The sequence below is a fragment of the Staurois parvus genome, unplaced genomic scaffold (genome assembly GCF_062004578.1).
Source record: "Staurois parvus isolate SC_StPar_1 unplaced genomic scaffold, SC_StPar_1.0 ptg000813l, whole genome shotgun sequence".
Lineage (NCBI taxonomy): Eukaryota > Metazoa > Chordata > Amphibia > Anura > Ranidae > Staurois > Staurois parvus.
The window spans coordinates 473,582-496,225 of NW_028318609.1; the positions used below are offsets into that span (position 1 = coordinate 473,582).

The 22,644-nt window shown below is 41.1% G+C and overlaps 1 protein-coding gene across 1 annotated transcript in view; it reads right to left on the reverse strand.

The window, feature by feature from the left end:
* The window catches only part of LOC149444113 (transcription factor CP2-like protein 1), a 63,292-nt gene that overhangs the window by 17,195 nt on the left and 23,453 nt on the right, over positions 1 to 22,644 (reverse strand). The window contains exons 5-11 of the mRNA XM_089654873.1: positions 17,504 to 17,610; positions 17,170 to 17,322; positions 15,136 to 15,246; positions 14,280 to 14,374; positions 9,750 to 9,804; positions 3,903 to 3,996; positions 1,466 to 1,556 (exon numbers count right to left, since the gene is read on the reverse strand). Coding sequence (XP_089510999.1) covers positions 1,466 to 1,556; positions 3,903 to 3,996; positions 9,750 to 9,804; positions 14,280 to 14,374; positions 15,136 to 15,246; positions 17,170 to 17,322; positions 17,504 to 17,610 — 706 coding nt within the window. The remainder of the gene's footprint in view (positions 1 to 1,465; positions 1,557 to 3,902; positions 3,997 to 9,749; positions 9,805 to 14,279; positions 14,375 to 15,135; positions 15,247 to 17,169; positions 17,323 to 17,503; positions 17,611 to 22,644) is intronic.

Here is a 22,644-nt window from a genome sequence, read left to right on the forward strand (position 1 = left end):
ACATTTACATTTGAAGATGCTATTTGCCCGGCTATCATTAAAATCCAATGGCTTCAAAACAAGTATAAGAAACTTGCTCTGACACCAGCTCTTGTATACTCTTGGGCAGGGCTTTTTTTTCCTCAGAGACTAGGTGCAGGAATTCCCCTTTTCTGACCCCCCCCCCATGTCTCCACCCCATACCGACCTCTGTGCACCGTCCCTTGGTTCCACCCCCTACCCACCTCCCAGTTCCATCCCTTTTTGAGGATACAAAACCAAGTATGTGCTAAGTAATTTTGTATGGAATTTGTTAATGATATTGAAGAAAAGCAGTAAGATAGATCCCCTGCAGCCAACAGTGGACTCCCCCCAGAAACAATAGATCCCTCCACACCAATAGACTCCCCAGCAACAATGGACCCCCACAACAAAATACCATCCAGGAATTAGTAGATCCACCCTAGCAACAAAAGACCCCTAGCAGCAACAACAGATCTCCCAGCAGCCAGCATCAACAGACCTCTCCCTCAACAGTAGATCCAACTATTGAACCCCCCACAACATAAGACCCATATCCCCCAGCAACAATATATCTCCCCCAGGTAACAATAGATTTCCCCCCAGGAACAATAGACCTTACCAGCAACAATAGATGCTCTCCAGTGACAATAGATCCCCCAGCAGACAGCATCAATAAATCTCTTCCTCAACAGTAGATCCAATAATCTACCCCCCAACATAAGACCCCTACCCCCAGCAACAATATATTTCCCCCAAGTAACAATAATTTCCCCCCAGGAACAATAGACCTTACCAGCAACAATAGATCCTCTCCAGTGACAATAGATCCTCCAGCAGACAGCATCAATAGACCTCTTCCTCAACAGTAGATCCAATAATCTACCCCCAACATAAGACCCCCTACCCCCCAGCAACAATACATTTCCCCCAAGTAACAATAGCTTCCACCCAGGAACAATAGACCTTACCAGCAACAATAGATCCCCATGCAATAATAGATAATCTCCAGCGACAATCGATCCCCCAGCAGACAGCATCAATAGACATCTTCCACAACAGTACATCCAACAATCTACCCTCCGACAACATAAGACCCCTACCTCCCAGCAACAATAGTTTCCCTACCACCACCAATAGACCTTCCCAGCAACAATAGATCCCCATACAATAAAAGATCCTGTCCAGCGCCAATAGATCCCCTAGCAGACAGCATCAATAGACCCTCCACCACACCTCAGCACCCCTTGCCATTACATACATTCAGTGCTGGAACTGCGTTCCCCCACTTTCCTGCTGAAAATAAGCTCTGCTCTTGTGTATCTGCATACTTGTTCTAGGACAAAGTATCAGAAAGTGTTGAAACCAGAGGCAGTCAGACAGCAGCAATTTCAGCAAGTCAGTAACAAAACTTTACATATTTCTCAGAAAATACGTCTTCTTGTACAGCTCCGAGTGTACCCACCTTGCTGCCAGTGCATGGGACAGACGGATGCCATCAGCTACTCCACATATTTGAGTGAGGTCCCTGCGAGATAGCTTCAAGAGATCTGCCCCTAAGGATTGAGTTACCAACAATTTTATTAAAATGGCAAGTCCAAACAACTACCAAAAGCAATCTCTGAGTTATCAATGTTAACCAGCAAACTCTGAAGCTGTGCTAAAGTTAGAAACTTTTGTTCTCTGCAATACACCATCATACAGCTTGTTTAGAGTGCAGTTCCTGAGACCTGTGCTGTGTAACTTCCTTCTTAACCAGTCAAGTTTAAAATATCAATATCAAATATCAGTGTTCATACTGGTGGCCAGGAAAATGTTCCTACTAATATGTACTGAGGACCAAATTTAGCTGTGCCAGTATGTATCAGTGAGCCAGCTGACTACAGTGCTGTCAAGAGATGCCACCTTACCTTATCTGCATCTTCATCAAGCTTTAAAGTGGCTGTAAACCACAGATCTGAGATATGAACAAAGCATATCCCTCTATAGTGTGTACTTGTCTCAATACAGAGCACTAAATGTCTTTTCTCTCTGTTGCCTCATTCCTTTGCCATCAGCAGCAGGGCTGCTGATAGAAACCACAGGGCTCCATACCGTCAACCTGGCAGGGCCCCCCCCCTCAAACAAAACACTGTTTACTATACTTGAGTTATGAATGAACATAGTGAGTGATCAGCACCAATCACTCATTGTGTTCATTCCGAAAAGGAAGGGGCTGGTAAATGTGACATATTTAGAGGACCCTTCCCCAACTCTCCTGCCTGAAGGATCCTATTGTGCGCTTGCAGCTGCAGGTAGAAGGGAGGGGAGGGAAGCCGGCAGCACTGCGGGGATGCGGGCACACAAGGGGAAATGTATGAAGCGCAGGGAGGGTGATATGTGCACCAAAGGGGCAATTACTGGAAACGATCCTCTGTATGGCTCCCGCTGCAGCAGCTGAAAGCAAACAAGAGAAAGAAGAGAAGAAGCCAGCTTTCATTTGCTGCAGAGAGAGCGTTCTGTACACCGTTGGTCTATTGAATGTCCCCCCTCAGAAATGTCATTTCCTGCTTGTGTGTTTGGCTCCCTAATTTTCCCTGAAGTCTGCACTAAAATACAAGTTAGGCTTTAGGCGTCCCCTGCAATAGGAATTTCAGTTTTGGTAAGATGCTTCCAAAAGATTAATCACATCTAAAGGAATGCAGACTCCTGTCACTCTCCTCAGGAGAACACTGCAAATGCATCAGCTGATTAATAATGATAAAGTCACTCCCATTCAGCACAGTGGCTAAGTGGTTAGCACTTCCACCTAGCAGCACTACGGTCATCGGTTCAAATCCAAATCATGACACTACCTGGAGTTTGCATGTTCTCCCTGTGCCTGTGTGGGTTTCCACTGGGTACTACCAGTACCTTCCACACTCCAAAGACATGCTGGTAGGTTAACCACTTTACTACCATGCTATACTCGAATGATAGCTACAGCACGTTCATCCAGTTCTGGGAGGGAGTCATATGCCTCACCCAGCGCTATCTGTGATCTCTGTGTCCCCCCAGTGCTGCCTATCTGCAGCCTCATCAATATACATCAGTGAAGGAGACAAATTACTCGTTTGAAAATAGAAAAAAAGAACCTTTTTTTTTTTTTTTAAATATTCATTTTTTTTCATTTATAATGCAAAAAAAAAAAAAAAACACCCAGTGGTGATTAAATACCACCAAAAAAAAGCTCTATTTGTTTGAAAAAAAATTATAAAAATTTCATGAGTACAGTGTTGCATGACCACACAATTGTCATTCAAGGTGCTGAAAGCTGAAAATTGGCCTGGGCAGGAAGGGGGTAAAAGTGCCCAATAGGCAAGTGGTTATTTGGCTCCTGTGTAAATTGGCCCTACTATATATGTATGAATGTGAGTTAGGGACCTTAGATTGTACACCCCTTGAGGGTTAGAGACTGATGTGAATTTACAATATATATAAATTGATGACGCTATATAAGTATCTGTAATGAATCAATAAAAGCCTCGGAACAAACAGATTCTTCTTCAGAGCGGAAATAGGTAGGAATCTACAACAAAGTTTGTTACATTTCCTGCAATGTACATAGATCACCCAGAGAGAGGACTTTTTTTCTCAAAAGTGGAGTTGCCCATAAAACTATCAGAGCCATCTTTTTGTGGATCATGAATTTAGAGTATAGTTAGTACATCTGGTTGGCTTATAATTGGACTTTTATTATCACTTATCATTATGTAGTTAATTTTTTAAGTGATTGTTGTTGTTTGAATTGATTCAACGAAGAGCATTAACTAAGTTTATAATTTCTGATACAGGGATGTTGTGCTTCCAGTACAGTAAGGGAAAACTGGATACTCATTAGTCCCAAAGTAACAAATCCAACAGAAGCAACTTCGTCATCTTACCTGTGAAGTTAGAAAATGTTCGACAGTAATTGGAGAACCGGTTTCTCAAAAGCCACTGCTGAGTGTCACTGATAGATGCAGAAGGACTTAGACCCTGCAGGGGGGAAAAACATATGAAAGTGAGGGAATATATAAAAATAAAACTGTAAGGTGAAGGTATACACTATATTGCCAAAAGTCTTGGAATGCCTGCCTATACCTGCACATGAGCTTTAATGGCATACCAGTGTTAGTACGTAGGGTTCAATGTTGAGTTGGCCCACCCTTTGCAGCTATAATAGCTTCAACTCTTCTGGGAAGGCTGTCCACAAGGTTTAGGAGTGTGTCTATGGGAATGTTTGACCATTCTTCCAGAAGTGCATTTGTGAGGTCAGGCACTGATGTCGGACGAGAAGGCCTGGCTCACAGTCTCCGCTCTAATTCAACCCAAAGGTGTTCTATCTGGTTGAAGTCAGGACTCTGTGCAGGCCAGTCAAGTTCCTCCACCCCAAACTTGCTCATCCATGTGTTTATGGACCTTGCTTTGTCCACTGGTGTCATGTTGGAATAGGAAGGGGCCATCCCCAAACTGTTCCCACAAAGTTGGGAGCATGAAATTGTCTAAAATATCTTGGTATGCTGACGCCTTAAGAGTTCACTTCACTGAAACTAAAGGGCTGAACCCAACCCCTGAAAAACAACCCCACACCATAATCCCCCCTCCATCAAACTTTACACTTGTCACAATGCAGTCAGGCAAGTACTGTTCTCCTGGCAACCGCCAAACCCAGACTCGTCCATCGAATTGCCAGACAGAGAAGCATGATTCGTCACTCCAGAGAACGTATCCACTGCTCTAGAGTCCAGTGGTGGCGTGCTTTACACCACTGCATCCAATGCTTTGGCTTGCACTTGGTGATGTAAGGCTTGGATGCAGCTGCTCAGCCATGGAAACTCATTCCATGAAGCTCTCTACACACTGTTGTTGTGCTAATCTGGAGGCCACATGAAGTTTGGAGGTCTTTAGCTATTGACTCAGCAGACAGTTGGTGACTTACGCGCACTGTGCGCTTAAGCATGCACTGACCCCGCTCTGTTACTTCATGGCTGAGTTTCTGTTGTTCCCAGTTGCTTCCACTTTGTTATAATACCACTAACAGTTAATAGTGGAATATTTAGTAGCAAGGAAATTTCATGGATGGACTTATTGCACAGGTGACAACCTATCACAGTACCACGCTTGAATTCACTGAGCTCCTGAGAGCGACCCATTCTTTCACAAATGTTTGTAGAAGCAGTCTGCATGCCTAGGTGTTTGATTTTATACACCTGTGGCCATGGAGGCGATTGGAACAGCTGAATCCAATGACTTGGAGGGCTGGTCCAATACCTTTGGCAATATAATGTAGATGGCCAATAGCAGAGAACTTAAAAGTACCTGAGATCAGCTCAGTAGGGGGTTATTTACTAAAACTGGTTCACTCAGAATCATGTGCACTTCATAGAAACTGATCAGCTTCTGGGTTTTATTGCTAAAGCTTAATAGAAAAAGCTGAGGTTAGAAGCTGGCTACCATGCACAGCTGCACCAGATTCTGAGTGAACCAGCTTTAGTAACTACCCCAGTATGTTAACCATTTCCATACCGGGCACTTTTACCCCCTACCTGCCCAGGCCATTTTCAGGTTTCAGCGCTCTCACACTTTGAATGACAATTGCGCGGTTATCATTGTCTTCACACAACTAGAGATTTCTTTTGGTGGTATTTAATCACCGCCGGGGTTTTTATTTTTTGCTAAATTAACAAAATAAGACCAAAAAGTTTGAAAAAAAATCATGTTTTACTTTGTTTCTGTTATAAAAGTTTGCAAATAAATAATTGTTCTTCATAAATTTAGGCCAAGATGTATTCTGCTACATGTCTTTGGTGAAAATAACCCAAATTAGGATGTATTTTTTAGTTTGTAGGAAAGTTATAGAGTTCACAAACTATGGTATAGATCTGAATATTGATCAATCCTGAAGTACTGACAGACAATCTAATTTCTTGAGGTCCAAGAATGTCAGAATAGTACAGATATCCCCAAATGACCCCTTTTTGCAAAGTAGACAGTCCGACGTACTTCATAAGAGGCATGGTGAGTTTTTTGAAGTTGTATTTTTTTTTTCATTTTTCGGAAAATGAAAAAATTAAAAACATTATTTTCACTATTTTTTTTTTTTTTACATACTGTCACCAGTGCAGTACAGCGTCATCATATAACTGGCATGGCGGTGATCAGGGACACTGACTGGTGACAGTATGAAAAAAAAATATATATATTTTTTTCATTTTTTTTATTATTTTAAATTTTTTATTACATATTTTTCTTTTTTTTTAAGATTCGTTTTTCATATTTCACTATGTCCAAAGTATTATAATGTTACCATAGTAACATTGTACTACTTTGGGGAAGTGATCAGTATTTTTTTTTTTTTTTTTTACACAATTTGCTTATCGCAAAGAATTACTTTGCTATAAGCAAGCATTTACCTGAATGACATCGATTCATTCAGGGTTTTTTTTTTTTTGTGCTTAGCTGTGGTTTGGCCACAGCTAATCACATGACATGTGCATGTGATCGCTGTGAGAATTCACAGCTAGACACTAGTATATAATGGATGGCATGAATGAAGCCATCCATTGTATACAACTGTCATGTGACCTGCTGTGATTGGTCACAGTAGGTCACATGGTACCGGCAATGGGGGCCGGTACTCAGATCTGTCATCGGCCATGTCCGAGGTACACGGCCGGTGACAGATCGAGCCGCTGCGCGGCTCTGCAAGCGTGAAGACTGCGCATGCCTGGGAGGATGCCATATGGCGTCCACCCGGAAATCTACAGCATTTTGCCGGCCGCCAAACGGCTATTGGCTGGGCGGCTATTGGTTAAGGAACCAACACATACCATTGCCAGAAGGAAAGCATATGGGTTAACACTGAACCAATTTGCACCTCTCAACATCTGAAGTGAATGATGTTTCATAATGACAAGATAGCACATCGATTCAAATGGATTTTCATGCACATCAGTAGAAAGCCTGTCTGTCAGGCAGAGGAACAGCACCAAGCAGACCACTTGGTGAAGATCTGGGAGCAGTGGTGTAGCTTAGTACACTGCTCAAAAAAAAAAAATGAAAGGAACACTTTGAAAACACATCATATCTCAATGGGGAAAATTTAATGCTGGATATCTATGCTGATATGGACTAGGAATGTAAGGATGCCTCATTGTTTGATGGAAATGAAAATACTCAACCTACAGGAGACTGAATTCAAAGACACCCCAAAAATCAAATTGATAAAATGATGCAGGTTAATCCATTTTGCTGAAATTTCATTGCAGTAACTCAAAATGGTACTCAGTAGTTTGTATTGCCCCCACGTGCTTGTATGCATGCCTGACAAGGTCGGGGCATGCTCCCAATGAGATGACGGATTGTGTCCTGGGGTATTTCCTCCCAGATCTGGACCTGGGCATCACTCAGCTCTTGGACAGTCTGTGTTTTATTGGTTTTAGTTAATGCAAGTGTGAGGGCCATTCAATGGTATCAATTCCTTCATCCTACAGGAACTACCTGCATACTCTCTCATTGCATTATTGTGCATCAGGAGGAACCCAGGACTCTACAGCAGCGTAGAGTCTTACAATGGGTCCAAGGTTTTCATCCCGATACCCAATGGTAGTCAGGGTGCCGTTGTCTAGCTTGCAGAGGTCTGTGCGTCCCTCCATGGATATGTCTCTTCAGACCATCACCGACCCACCACCAAAACGGTCATGCTGAACGATGTTACAGGCAGCATAACATTCTCTACTGCTCCTCTAGACCCTTTCTCATCTGTCACATGTGCTCAGGGTGAACCTGCTCTCATCTGTGAAAAGCACAGGGTGCCAGTGGCGGACCTGCCAATTCTGGTGTTCAATGGCAAATGCCAATCAAGCTCTATGGTGCCGGGCAGTGAGCACAGGGCCCACTAGAGGAGGTCAGGCCCTCAGGCCAACCTCATGAAGTCTGTTTCTGATTGTTTGGTCAGAGACATTCACACCAGTGGCCTGCTGGAGGTCTTTTTGTAGGGCTATGGCAGTGCTCATCCTGTTCCTCCTTGCACAAAGGAGCAGATACCGGTCCTGCTGATGGGTTAAGGACCTGCTACGGCCCTGTCCAGCTCTCCTAGACTAATTGCCTGTCTCCTGGAATCTCCTCCATGCTCTTGAGGCTGTGCTGGGAGACACAGCAAACCTTCTGGCAATAGCACGTATTGATTTACCATCTTGGAGAAGTTGGACTGCCTGTGCAACCTCTGTAGGGTCCAGGTATCGCCTCATGCTACCAGTAGTGACACTGACCCTAGCCAAATGCAAAACAAGTGAAAAACAGTCAGAAAAGATGAGTAGCGAAAAAAAATGTCAGTGACCTCGACCCCCAAAACAGGAATGGTTTTACAGGTGGTCTCATTGTTGCCCATCTAGTGCACCTGTTGTTAATTTCATTAACACCAAAGCAGCTGAAACTGATTAACAAACCCCTCTGTTAATTAACTGACCAGATCAATATCCCAGGAGTTTAATTGACTTGATGCTATACTCTGATTTAAAAAGTGTTCTTTTAATTTTTTTGAGCAGTGTATAACCTATAATGAATGTTCTGGGGTGGGGGAAGATGGGGCAGTACTGGATAAGTAGACTAAATGTGCATTTATTCTTTATATTTAGACTGAAGTGTACTTTTAAAAAGCTGGAAGCTACAAAATACAGGCAATGTTAGAGGTAGACATGTGAACGCCAGAAATTTTTTGTTTCATTTTGAATGCATTAGTTCATTGAAGAATTTTGTTTCATCACATTCGTTATGTTGAACCAATTTGTTTTACAGATTCGTTTTGTATCTTCAGCATTCATTTCATATATTCTGGGTTCGGGTCTATCCTAAAAATGTTGCAGTTTTTCCGGAAGATTTTATATATACTGTACTCGATATACTATTGAATTGGATGGATTCAAATTGGATGGTTTCTATATTTTTGGACTGTAGGCCAACCCACCAAGAGAAGTGGCATGAGCTGATTGGACAGTATCAGCTGGCGTCATGCGCATCTGTATTAACACATGGAACGTTATTTGAATATAAATTATTGAACACATTTGAAAATTTAATTCATTTCCCCATGGGTCCAAACTACTATCGCATCATTTGACGTCATCTAAATGAAATTAATGCATTCATAAAGTGTTATAAGTTTTTTTTTTTTTTTTGGATTCTTTGACATTCATTACTACTGTATGTTCATTCAGAGATTTATAAACATCCGAATCTCCAAATAATTAAAACATTATCCGAATGCAAATTGTTGAACAAATTTGAAAATTGAATTAATTTCCCCATGGGTTCAAACTACTATCACATCATCTGATATCATCCAAGTGAAACAAATGCATTCATTAATCATGTTATAACTTTTTTTTGGATTCTTTGATATTCGTCACTATGTCCGTTCAGAGAATTATATACTCCTAATCTGCAAAAATTACGTTTTTGTCTGAAAAAGGAATTGTAACATAACAAAACGCACGTCTAGTTATAAGAACCTCCATTAAAAAAACAAAAACCAAAAACAGAAAAAGATGAATAATTTACATACAGATCCTCTTGCACAATATTTTCTGATATTGCATTGAAAGATCTACCTTTCAAAAACAAGTCAACAATAAGAGCAGATGTGTGTTTGGTTACTATGTTTGTATGCTCATTTATAATTCATTATACTGTTCTAGAATTAAAATGTATAATTAGTAATCATGGTTACAAAAATCTAGACTTTAACTTACCTCCCCAACATACTCTGTAGAGCTGTCTGACGTACATACCGGAGATGTGCAGATTCTAGGAATGGAAATAAAGGCAAAATGTTTAACAGTAGATAGGCACCAATCAGAAAACCCCAGCAAATCTCACGTATTACTGTGAGAATAGCTCTCCACTCCAATATATAGCTCCTAAATAGGTTCACAAAAAGTCTTGTTTGTATTGAAAATAATTGTATTGCAGTACCTCCCCTGAAGGAGCCCCTTGGGTTTTGGGCCTTTTTTTCCCTTCACAGAACCCACAGCCAAGAAAAACGGTATTTGCACACTATATAGGTAAAAATGTGAGCACCCTAAAATATATATAAAAAGCCGCTATGCACAAAGGTAACCAATAACACCTTATATAATAGACTCTAAAAAGGGGGTGCAGCGCTAAGAAGTTAAATATAAATATATCTGTAAATGTGTGTCTAATATAAATTCATAAAAAGTTAATAAAATAGAAGTGGACCAGTTCAAATAGTAAGACAGTTCAAAAAGGTGACTCTTGTGCTCTGGTTATTCTGGAACCGGTGTCTGTGCAGTAATAGTGTAAGTAATGCGCACTCACAGGACGCGCATGTAAAATGCGCCTTATATCAATATTCCAGGTGTCATCAAGGGGAGTCAGGAACTGTGTAGTCTTCCCTCTAAGGGATGGTAGGTCATCAGACAGGATTCTTAGGGTTTTACAGGTGATCCACGTCCACCAGAGTTCCCCTTAAGGGGTTAAACCAGTATTGCTCCCTGGGTGGGAGATTTCCTCTCTGGATATAAGGGTTTGTCATGAGGCAATATATTTGAAAATTTAAGGCTCCCCCAGGGGGTTAGAACAAGGATACGCCCATAGTGTAGTAGATAGATGAAAAATAGTTTAATGTGACAAGTAAAATTAAAAACCGATGCATCAAGTAATAGGTAGAAATTCAGTGAGCAAACAGGACTGACCGTCCGATTTCAAAGATGGCTGCCGGAGCTCCAAGTTGCTCCGGCGGCGTGACGTCACGGCGTGATGTGGCTCCTCCTGACGCATATCGTGCACATGCACGTCTTTAGAGGGGGGTCGCCAATCACACCGCGTCGTCCGCCGTTCACTTAAATAGTAGCTGGCACATGCGCATTACACAGTCGCCATTTTGAAGAAGATCAGCATTAAGTGCGTACACGCGCACATTGAGAACCAAGGAAAAATGGCGCCCGCACTCCCGCACGTGCTGTTTATTAAAAAAAAGACAGCAGTCACAAAAATTGTAGTTGCTGGCTTTTAATAAATACACACTTACCTGACCCGGGGTCCAACAATGTACTCACCCGCGCAGTCCCTTCTCTCCTGTACTCGACGGCGCACAGCTTGTGGCTTCACAGCCTGGTGCCCACTGCGCATGCCGCGCCTCCTGATTGGTACGGCAGTCTCCTGGAACCTGTGAAAGTTCCCAGGAGACTGCGGGAGGGGGCCAAACTTCCAGCTCACTTTCCCGCAGCGAACTGAGCCAGAAGTGGGAGCGGGTACCTGTTAAAACCAGGTACCCACTTCCCCCTTCCCAAGGTGCCTCCCAAGGTGCCAAATATGGCAGTGGAGGGGGGGAGGAGGCAAATAAGCGGAGCTTCCACTTTTGAGTGGAACTCTGCTTTAACCTCTTACATACCAGGCACTTTTACCCCCTTCCTGCCCAGGTCATTTTTCAGGTTTCAGCACTCTCACACTTTGAATGACAATTGCGCGGTCATACAACATTGTACCCAAACTAAAATTTTATAATTTTCTTCACACAACTAGTGCTTTCTTTTGGTGGCATTTAATTACCACTGGAGTTTTTATTTTTTGCTAAATTAACAAAAAAAGACTGAAAATTTTGAAAACAAAACACGTTTTTCTTTGTTTTTGTTATAAAAGTTTGCAAATAAATAATTGTTCTTCAAAAATTTAGGCCGAGATGTATTCTGCTACATGTCTTTCGTGAAAGTAACCCAAATTAGGATGTATTTTTTAGTTTGTAGGAAAGTTATAGAGTTCACAAACTATGGTATAGATCTGAATATTGATCAATCCTGAAGTACTGACAGCCAATCTAATTTCTTGAGGTCCAAGAATGTCAGAACAGTACAGATATCCCCCAAATGACCCCTTTTTGCAAAGTAGACAGTCCGACGTACTTCATAAGAGGCATGGCGAGTTTTTTGAAGTATTTTTTTGGTCATAATTTTTCGGAAAATGAAAAAATGAAAAAAATTATTTTCACAATTTTTACATACTGTCACCAGTGCAGTACAGAGTCATCATATAACTGGCATGGCGGTGATCAGGGACACTGACTAGTGACAGTATGAAAAAAAATATATATTTTTTTTATTTTGTTTATTATTTTTAATTTTTTTATTAAATTGTTTTTCTTTTTTTTTTAAGATTTTTTTTTCATATTTCACTATGACCAAAGTAGTACAATGTTACCATAGTAACATTTGTACTACTTTGGGGAAGTGATCAGTATTTTTTTTTTTTTTTACTTTACACAATTTGCCTATTGCAAAGAATTACTTTACCTGTCATTTACCTGAATGACATCGATTCATTCAGGGTGTGTTTGTTTTTTTTTGTAGCTGTGATTTGGCCACGGCTAATCACATGACACAGCTGAGCTGTGATTGGCTCAGCTCGTGCATGTGATCGCTGTGACCATTCACAGCTAGACACACTGGTATACAATGGATGGCATGAATGAAGCCATCCATTATATATAACTGTCATGTGACCTGCTGTGATTGGTCACAGCAGGTCACATGGTACCAGCAACGGGGCCGGTACTCAGATCTGGAATCTGCCGTGTCCGAGGTACACGGCCCGTGACAGATTGCGCCGCTGCGTGGCTCTGCAAGCGCACAAACTGGAACGCTGAGGGATTTTGCCGGCCGCCAAACGGCCATTGGCCGGGCGGCCAGAGGTTAATGCAGATAAGGCACAGAGTTTAATTACCACCTTAATTAGTCACAGAACCTGTGTAACTAATATGTGTTCTGTTTTAAAGGGATGAGGTGGCAACCCTAATTGCACAGCTGTGGGAGTAGTAGTACAAAGCAAAAAAGGTATAACATTTCCAAAGGAGTTGTATTAAAGTGGAGCTCCACCCAAAAGGGGAAGTTCCGCTTTAAGCCTTTGTCCCCCGCTTCCCATTAAGGATTGGCACCTTTGGGGAGCGAATATTACAGGTACCCGCTCTCTACTCCTCTCTGCCCTAGGGGCAGAGCCCCCAGCACAGGGGTCACCACCAGACAGCTGAACCCTGCATTCTGCTCCCAGACTGCCAGGCATAAGAATTATTATGGGTCACTTCCCCACCTTCTGGGCTAACCTCCCCAGGGAGTGGTGGAAATCACATGAATATTAAGGCTGCAGCCTCTGTCCCTCCGCTCACTATGTTCAAGAAACATCAACTGAATTCCTGAATGCAGGGGGTGGTAACTGAGCCACAGCCTCTGAAGCACTGCACAGCCACCTGAACAACTGTCTTCCTACAGAATTTACCTAACAACTAAGGACAATCTAAATCAGGGTTTTTTAACCAAGGTTCCGCCGCTTGAGGTGGCATAGCAGGGTGGAGGGAAGACGAGACATATCTATAGGGAAGATGGTGGCTGGGCTGGCAGATACAGAGACAGTGTGAAGTGTGTGTTCTAGTAGATAATATACCTAATAATGGCGTGCAATGTCAAGCTGCAGTGTCAAAACCAAACAAAATACTATTATGTATTAAGAGAAGTAAAAACTCCAGAGAGAGATATCATATTACCCCGGTACAAATCATTATTAAGATCTCATCTGGAATATGCAGTTCAGTTTTGGGCACCATTTCACAAAAATAAATATCGGGCAACTGGAAAAAGTGCAGAGAAGGGCAACCAAACTGATAAGAGGCATGGAGGAGCTCAGCTATGAGGAAAGATTAGAGAAACTGAATGTATTCTCTCTTGAGAAGAGGAAATTAAGGTGGGATATAACCACCATGTATTAATACATAAGTGGTCCGCATAGTGAACTTGGTGTATAGATATTCACTTTCAGGTCATTACAGAGGACAAGGGGGCACTCTTTATGTCTGGGGGAAAAGAAATGTAACCTTCATATACAGAAAGGCTTATTCACAGTAAGAGCCCGCCCTACCCGGAAATTCAAAATCATGTATATATACACGTGATTTTGTGCACCCCTGCTGCCCTGTAGCAATATATCTGCTATAGGACGGTGGGAAAGCAGATAAAGTGTATTTTATTCAAGAAAATTGCATTTGAAAAACATGACATAAAAAATTGCAACGACCACCATTTTATTCTCTAGGGCCTCTACTTAAAAAGTATATAATGTTTGGGTGTTCTAAGTAATTTTCCAGCATAAAAAAACAAAAACTGCTGATTTTTACATGTAGGAGGGAAGTGTCAGAATTGGCCAGATAGAAAGTGGTTAATTGTGCCCTTCTCCTGGCAGCCTTTGTGAAGCAGTAAAAAGACAATTCCACTTACCTCTCCAGGGAGGGCACTTTGTATATTCTCGGTGAGCACATACTGGGGATGTTGGTTGGAGTTCGGGATACATCTGTGTCTGGCCAAGGGGTGCACTGAAAAGATATTTCTAGTAAGTAGAGGACGACTAAACTCTTCAAACATATGGGATTATTAGATATTGGCAATCTGATTAAGTCACTTATAAAGAAAACCTAAATGTGTGGCATTTGATTCTAATTGTAGGGATCTTTGGTTATTAAATAAACTGTTTTCTATAGTAATGGCTAACAGGCTAAACTTTACAAACTTTTAGAACGGTCAGAACAATGAAAGATGAGAGATGAAAATTTTTTTAATGGATATTTTTTATAGCAGAAAGCAAGTAAAACAAAATATTTTTTTTTTCAAAATGTTTGGTCTTGTTTTGTTTATATAATAACTAATAAAAAACCCAGTGGTGATCAAATACTGCCAAAAGAAAGTTCTATTTGTGTGAAAAAAAATTAAACTATTTACACTTATTGGGATTTTTATTTTTACCAAATTCATGTAGCAGAATATATTTTTGGCTTAAATGTATGAAGAAATCAGATTTTTTTTTCCATTTTTTCACTGGATATGTTTTATAGCAGAAAGTAAAAAAAATTTTTTTTTTTTCCAAAATATTCAGTCTTTTTTCATTTATATAAAAAATAAAAATATCCAGTGGTGATCAAATACCACAAAAAAAATTATACAACTTTCGTCTGGGTGCAATTTTGCAATTACGAGTTAAAGTAGTGCATTGCAATAACAAAAAAATGCCCTGGTCATAAAGGGGGTAAAACTTTTAAGAGGTCAAGTGATTAAAGATAAAAAAAAAAAATGTCAGTACCTCAGTCAGGACAGTATTTTCACATGCTGCCTGGTACTTCTCCCGCTCTAGGGCTGAGCGTTTCTCCACCTTCTCACGATCTGTTTTCTGCTTGCGATCTGCTCCTTTAGGCTACACATGGGGACAGACAATGGCCAAAAGGTAAATAGCATACTGCAGTTGTGAATAATTTTTACTAATGCAGCTCCTACTCAACATCTCTGCAGCTAAGGTTTTCCCAGTTTACCATGGCTGATGACATACTACAATGTTGAGATTCTAACTTTTACTCTTACCTACTCTGAAAACTAAAAAAAAAATCACCTAAATAAGATGCACATGACATAAACAAGATAACAGAGGGACAGAACTTATTGTGATCGTTGTCCACATCCATTACTTTGACCCAACTCTGAAGAATATATTAAAAAATATATATTTTTAAAAATATATTTTTTCTTTTAGACATATTCTTCAGTTTTTTTTTTTAACATATAAAAAAAGTCATTTTAAAATATATTTTAGATATATTTGTAAATGCATTCCAAAATGTAGAGTTGTATTTTTTTAATGAATGTGACCAAAATTGTAGCATTTTAAATATATGTCAAGAAGAATATTTTTAAAATATAGTTCAAATATATTTTTCTTCCATATGGGAATAAACATCCTGATTATCACAAAAGAAGCTCAAGTCATAACGGGCGTGACTTGCCATGCGATGCTATTTTCAAATTGCACCCTATTCTCCGGAATTAAATTGGTCATAACGTTGCGATTCTGACTTGGTCAGAGTTGTACCGATTTTGAAAGCAGAGCATGCACTACTTCAGGTGCGACCTGCATAGACATCTGTGTCTTTGCAAGCCGCAGATGTCTTGCAAGTTGCACCTTGAGTCCAGCCATCCAGCTTTGAAATCGTGCGACTTCACTGGAAGTCGATGCAATGTAACTGAGGACCAAATCTGGGAGCATAGCTCACTATTATTGAATTGTATAATGGACAGCTTTAAAAGCTCTCAGATGTCTTGGTTGACCTGAATATAAAGGAATGAAGATTTTTTAAAATGTTTGCTTGTCTGGAAATTTTAGTTAGTCTAATTTCTTGAAGGCCAGTACACATATTATTTCCCCTTTATAATATTTCTTTATATTCATTATTATTTATTTATTTATTTCAGGTACTTGTATAGCGCTGTCAATTTATGCAGCACTTTACATATATATTGTATATGCACATCAGTCCCTAACCCTCAAAGAGCGTACAATCTAAGGCCCCTAACTCACATTCATAGATACACATATATGAATGGGCTATTAAAGGAGAAGTGGGCCAAACCCCTTTTGCACTTGGTTCTGCACTCCTGTGACCCAGATTCAGCCAACTGCAGGCCAAAGTCCACTGTTGGCTGAAGTCACTTCAGCTGGTCCAGATTCTGGAGTTAATCAGATCCCGACTTTAATGTTGGGATCCACCCAGATGCCTGACCAATAGCTGGCACTGGCTCACTGCTCACTGAAGATCACTCAGTCTTTGATCACTCAGTTCTCAGTCTTAGAGGTGACTGGAAACAGATGCAGTATCACTCACCACTGGCAATGTCCAGGGTTGGCCAAACACTCTGTTGGCATATAGTCATTGGGAAAGAATTTGCCCCTTACAGTGGTGGTCAGAATACCACCCATACAGAAAGCTAAAAAGATCTTGATGGCATGCTGCTGATTATGCCAAGTGGCTATAGTCCTGAAAATTTGCAGGCACCATCAAATGAGAGGTCAATCAACTACAGTTCAAGGAACTCTTTGCAATCTCTGGAGGATTCCTGGTTGAGAATGGTTGCTTTAGCCAGTCAGAAAGGTTTGCGTCAAACACATGTAAGACAATTCCAGGTGCTCATTCGAAGAGCGGGTAGTTATAGTTTTTATTTTTTGTACATTCTGGTTACTAACTATCCCTTTTTGTGGAAAAAGACCAACAATTTCTCCCAATAATCCTGTTGCTTTAGGTATTGGCCATCAAGTACCTTAGAAAAATACCGCCCTGCATAGACGTACCTTGAACACTTTGATTTGACAACTACATGAGTGAAGATGTTCTGTAAAGCTTCCATGAGAGTCTGACTTGTATGTGTCCACCTGAATCCGAAATGGGGCACCCTTTTCTCCTCCGTTCTTTCTCTGAGTAAATTCTGTACTGATACAATGTACCTGAAAAAGAAGGACACAAGGCTTTGTCTCACACATTACGTTCCTGAAAAAGAAGGACACGAGGCTTTGTCTCGCACATTATGTTCCTGAAAAAGAAGGACACAAGAGACTTTGTCTCGCACATTACATTCCAGCAGACCTTCTCAAGCCAAAATCATGACCAAATTGCCTTTTTCCTTACCTGTAGAAAAACAGATGTTCTCTTACTGGGGTCCCACAGGAATTCAATGATGTTCAAAGTGCTGGGATGTGCAACAGGGTCTATCACACCCACAGAAAGTGGGACATCTGCAACACATTAGGAATATAGTTCAATGGCAACCTAACTGAAAACTACAACTCTAAGTCAGGTTTTACATTGGAGAAAGAATTTATGTCAACTTCAATCTACCCAAACATAAACCAATGTACGTTTAGATATAACCTTGTTCAGGGCTTTTTTTACCCTCAGAAAATAGGTGCAGGAACTCCCACCCCCTGTGACTCACTTCTTGTCTTCACCCTCTACCCATCTCCAAGTACTGTCCCTTGGTTCCATTCCTTACCCACCTACCAGTACCGTCCCTTTTACAGAATACAGACCCAAGTATCATTTTGTGGTGCTAAGTAATTGTTAAGGAATTAATAACAAAAAAATCCGTAAAGTAGATTCCCCCATATACAGCAGCAACAGACACCCCCCCCCCACAACAATGGACTTCCCCCCCACAAAATGCCACCCCATGGACAATAGGCCGCCAGAAGTAACAACAGATCTTCCTGCAGCCAAAACCAATACACCCTCCCTCAATATTAGATCCCTTCCAGCAACAGTTGACACCACCAGCAACAATAGAACCCCCCTCAACAGTAGATCCCTTCCAAGTGAAGGGATGGACCCTGCTCAACCAACCCCAGGAGTCCAATATTGAGGAATGGCCTCCGCCACTGTTCTGGCCACATCTTCTGATGCGTTTTGTTCCACCCATCAGGGCTCGGTCGCAGAAGTAGATCTCTTCCAGCAACAGTGGACCCCTGAGGAACAATAAATCCCCTACCAGCAACAATATACCACCTTGCAGAAATAGATCCCCTCCAATGACAATAGATCCCCCAGCAGCCAGCATCAGTAGGCCCTGCAGCACTCCTCAACACCTCTTGCCATTACATGCATTCAATGCTGGAGGTGCCGAAACTGTGTTCCACTGCGTTCCCATTAAAAAAAGTCCTGCTTTTCTTCTCTTGAATATAGATCTTACAATTTGATGTTTCATAGACCTCTAAGCTAGTGTGTTTCTTTCTAAGTGGACTTTCAAAAGGTCAATTTCATTTAAGGCTGGTTCACACCTGAATCACAAAGGAATGCGGTCCGCAATCAGCTGTGATTTTGTAGCCCATTGACTTGAATAGCAAATTGCAACGGATCGCCAAAAAAAGTAGTGCATGCACTACTTTATAAAGTAGTAGTATCTGGTGCACTGCATTTGCAATCTGCATTTGGGGTGCCGTAACATGTATTGGTACCCACAGCAAATTTCAAAAGGCAATGAGTTTTCAACTTGGTGTGGGAAACGTGCACGGAATGCACTTTTCCTGCATCACGTTTTGGTGTGAAGCTGCCCTTAGTGGTGGTCCTCTAGTTTCTAATAAATTCTGGAGGTTTAAATCACATCAGCCGATGTCTTCAATATCCAATAAGGACTACAGCAATGGAAACACCCCACCAGACACACTATATTGCCAAAAGTACTGGGATGCCTTACTTTACACGCACATGAACTTTAATGGTGTCCCAGTCTTAGTCTGTAGGGTTCAATATTGAGTTGGCCCACCCTTTGCAGCTATAACAGCTTCAACTCTTCTGGGAAGGCCGTCCACAAGGTTTAGGAGTGTGTCTATGGAAATGTTTGACCATTCTTCCAGAAGCGCATTTGTGAGGTCAGGCACTGATGTCGGACGAGAAGGCCTGGCTCACAGTCTCTGCTCTAATTTATCCCAAAGGTGTTCTGTCGGGTTGAGGTCAGGACTCTGTGCAGGCCAGTCAAGTTCCTCCACCCCAAACTTGCTCATCTATGTCTTTATGGACCTTGCTTTGTGTACTGGTGCACAGTCATGTTGGAACAGGAAAGGGCCATCCCCAAACCGTTCCCACAAATTTGGGAGCATGAAATTTTCCAAAATGTCTTGGTATGCTGACGCCTTAAGAGTTACCTTCACTGGAACTAAGGGGCCAGGCCCAATCCCTGGAAGACAGCCCCACACCATAATCCCCCCTCCACCAAACTTTACACTTGGCACAATGCAGTCAGGCAAGTATCGTTCTCCTGGCAACCATTAAACCCAGACACGTCCATCAGATTGCCAGCCAGAGAAGCGTGATTGATCACTCCAGAGAACACTTGTCCACTGCTCTAGAGTCCAGTGGCGGCGTGCTTTACACCACTGCATCCGATGCTTTGCATTGCACTTGGTGATGTAAGACTTGGATGCAGCTACTCGGCCATGGAAACCCATTCCATGAAGCTCTCTATGCACTGTTGTGCTAATCTGAAGGCCACATGAAGTTTGGAGGTCTTTAGCTATTGACTCTGCAGAAAGTTGGTGACTTCTGTGCACTGTGCGTTCCAGCATGCGCTGACCCCGCTCTGTCATTTTACGTGGCCTACCACTTTGTGGCTGAGTTGCTGTTGTTCCCAGTTGCTTCCACTTTGTTATAATACCACTAACAGTTGACTGTGGAATATTTAGTAACAAGGAAATGTCAGGGATGGACACGCTTGAATTCACTGAGCTCCTGAGAGCGACCCATTCTTTCACAAATGATTGTAGAAGCAGTCTGCATGCCTAGGTGCTTGATTTTATACGTCTGTGGCCATGGAGGGGATTGGAACACATGAATCCAATGATTTGGAGGGGGGACCCAGTACTTTTGGCGATATAGTGCATATTTGATGACAGCCCTTCTCTCATTTAGAGCACATTCATTTCTGTATCACTTACATAGTGTCTATAATTTAAATCCCAACCTCCAGCAAAAACGTTTTTTTTTTCAGATAGAATAGTGAAGAGTTAGAACATCTGGCAAGTTTGAATTGCTGCCTGTGCTTCCACTGAGAATATTTCCCCTCATTTGTTTCCACGTTACAAGAAACAGACCTTTCTACACTGAGATTTTTTTTTTTTGCTCTGTTCCCGTTTTTAAGTTCTTTGTTTTTTTTTTTTTAATTCCTTTGGATAACCACTTGCAGTTAAACAATAAACACACAAATCACTACATAGGTAGGGGGTCAGCGGGTGGTACTGCCCACTGAACGTGGCAGAAGAGATCACTTTGCACCTCTGCCCACTGAACTTGCAGCTTAAGTGGGAGCTGTCGGGGAACAGTAAAAACTTGTCTTAACCTCGTGTTTTTCCTTCCCCCCCCAACCACAAGTGTAAATCTAGCCTAAAATATATAGTCATAGGCTTAAGAAGTGTGTCCCATAATGCATTTGGTGCCCATTCGCAAAACTAAACAATTATAAAGTAGCAGCATGGTAATCATCTGGAATACGCAGTTCTGTTTTGAGCACAAATTCACAAAAAAAGGATATCGTGGAACTGGAGAAAGTGCAGAGAAGGGCAACCAAACTGATCAGAGTCAACTATGAGGAAAGATTAGAGGAACTGAATTTGTTTCTAAATAGATTTTTCTGCCCAAAAGCTCCTCTCCTGAAGGCTTGGTTCACATCTATGCTTTTTGCTTTTTATCTGTTTTATAATGCTTTTTGATTTGCATTTTTACAAGCATTTTTTTACTGCATTTTGTGTTTTTTTTAAGCTTTTTTTTTTTTTAATAAAAGTGGACATTTTTTTGTTGCTGAGCAGAAAAACCGCAAAATGCGGCAAAAACACAGCAATAACGCACTACATGCGTTTCAGCAGATTCTCCTTTGAACTCTATTTTAGCAAAAAATCAGGTTTTTGCTTTTATTAAAGTCCCTGACCCTTTCCAAAAATGCAGCAGCCCAAAAAGCATAGATGTGAACATGTCCTATAGGAAACCATGTTAAATGGACTGTAGTGAGTTTCTGCAAAATGCAGAAAGCACTAAAAAACGCATTGGTGTGAACCAGGGGAAACACATTGTTGATGGATTTGTTTTCTGCCTGTAAATGCTTATGTGTGCATGGACACATAGGCTAACATAGAGGTATGTTTACAGGCAAAAAAAAAAAGACCTGTAAAACTAAGCCCTGTGTGCATGAGCCCTATACAGGGGATATGATCACGTATGATCATGTATAAATGCATAGGTGGTCCATATAGTGAACTTGGAGTTATTCACTTTCAAGCCATTACAGAGGATAAAGGGGCACTCTTTATGTCTGGAGGAAAAAAGATTTCATTTTCATATACAGAAAGGCTTCTTCACAGTAAGAGCTGTGAAAATGTGGAATAGACTCCCTCAAGAACTGGTTCTGGCCAGCTCAGTAGATTTATAAAATATTAATGCATTCCTAAATGCATACCTCCCACATTTTTGAGATGGGAACGAGGAACACCAATTAGCAAAAGTAAGTAGGCATAGGACACCCCCCGCCACACCCCCATAAAGAAGTTAAAAAACATTATTTAAACCCACAAGTGCTTTTTTTTTACCACTCCTGTTCTTTTATACTAGCTTTTGGAATTTACATAGCAGCAATTTAGAATTTGGATGAAAGGTTTAGTACTGGGAAACACTTTTTGATAGATAAAGAATGCATTTTATATACAACTATATAGATCAGACTAAAATGAGAGACAATTGAAGAGGAAAGAGGGACTTTGTTGCAAATCAGGGACAGCCCGTTGAAATCAGGGATAGTTCGGAGCTGTAAATGCACAAAATACAACCAGATATTAACCACTTGCCCTCCAGAGGATTTACCCCCCCTTCCTGACCAGGCCATTTTTTGTAATACGGCGTTGCGTTATTTTAACTGACAATTGCGCAGTCATGCAACTCTGCAACCAAATTAAATTTATGCCCTTTTCCCCCCACAAATGGAGCTCTTTTGGTGGTATTTGATCACCTGTAATTTTTTAATTTGTTGTGCTATAAACAAAAAAACCCCAACAATTTTGAGAAAAATATACAATATTTTTGACTTTTTGCTATTAAACATGTCCAGTAAATAAATTCAAAACATAAAATTTTGTCCTAAATTTAGGCCAAAATGTATTCTGCTACATGTCTTTGCTAAAAAAAACCCAATACGTGTAAATTAATTGATTTACGTAAAAGTTATAGCGTTTACAAATGGCGGTATATATACTGGAAGTTTTTTTTGTTTTTTTTTATACTAATAATGGTGGCGA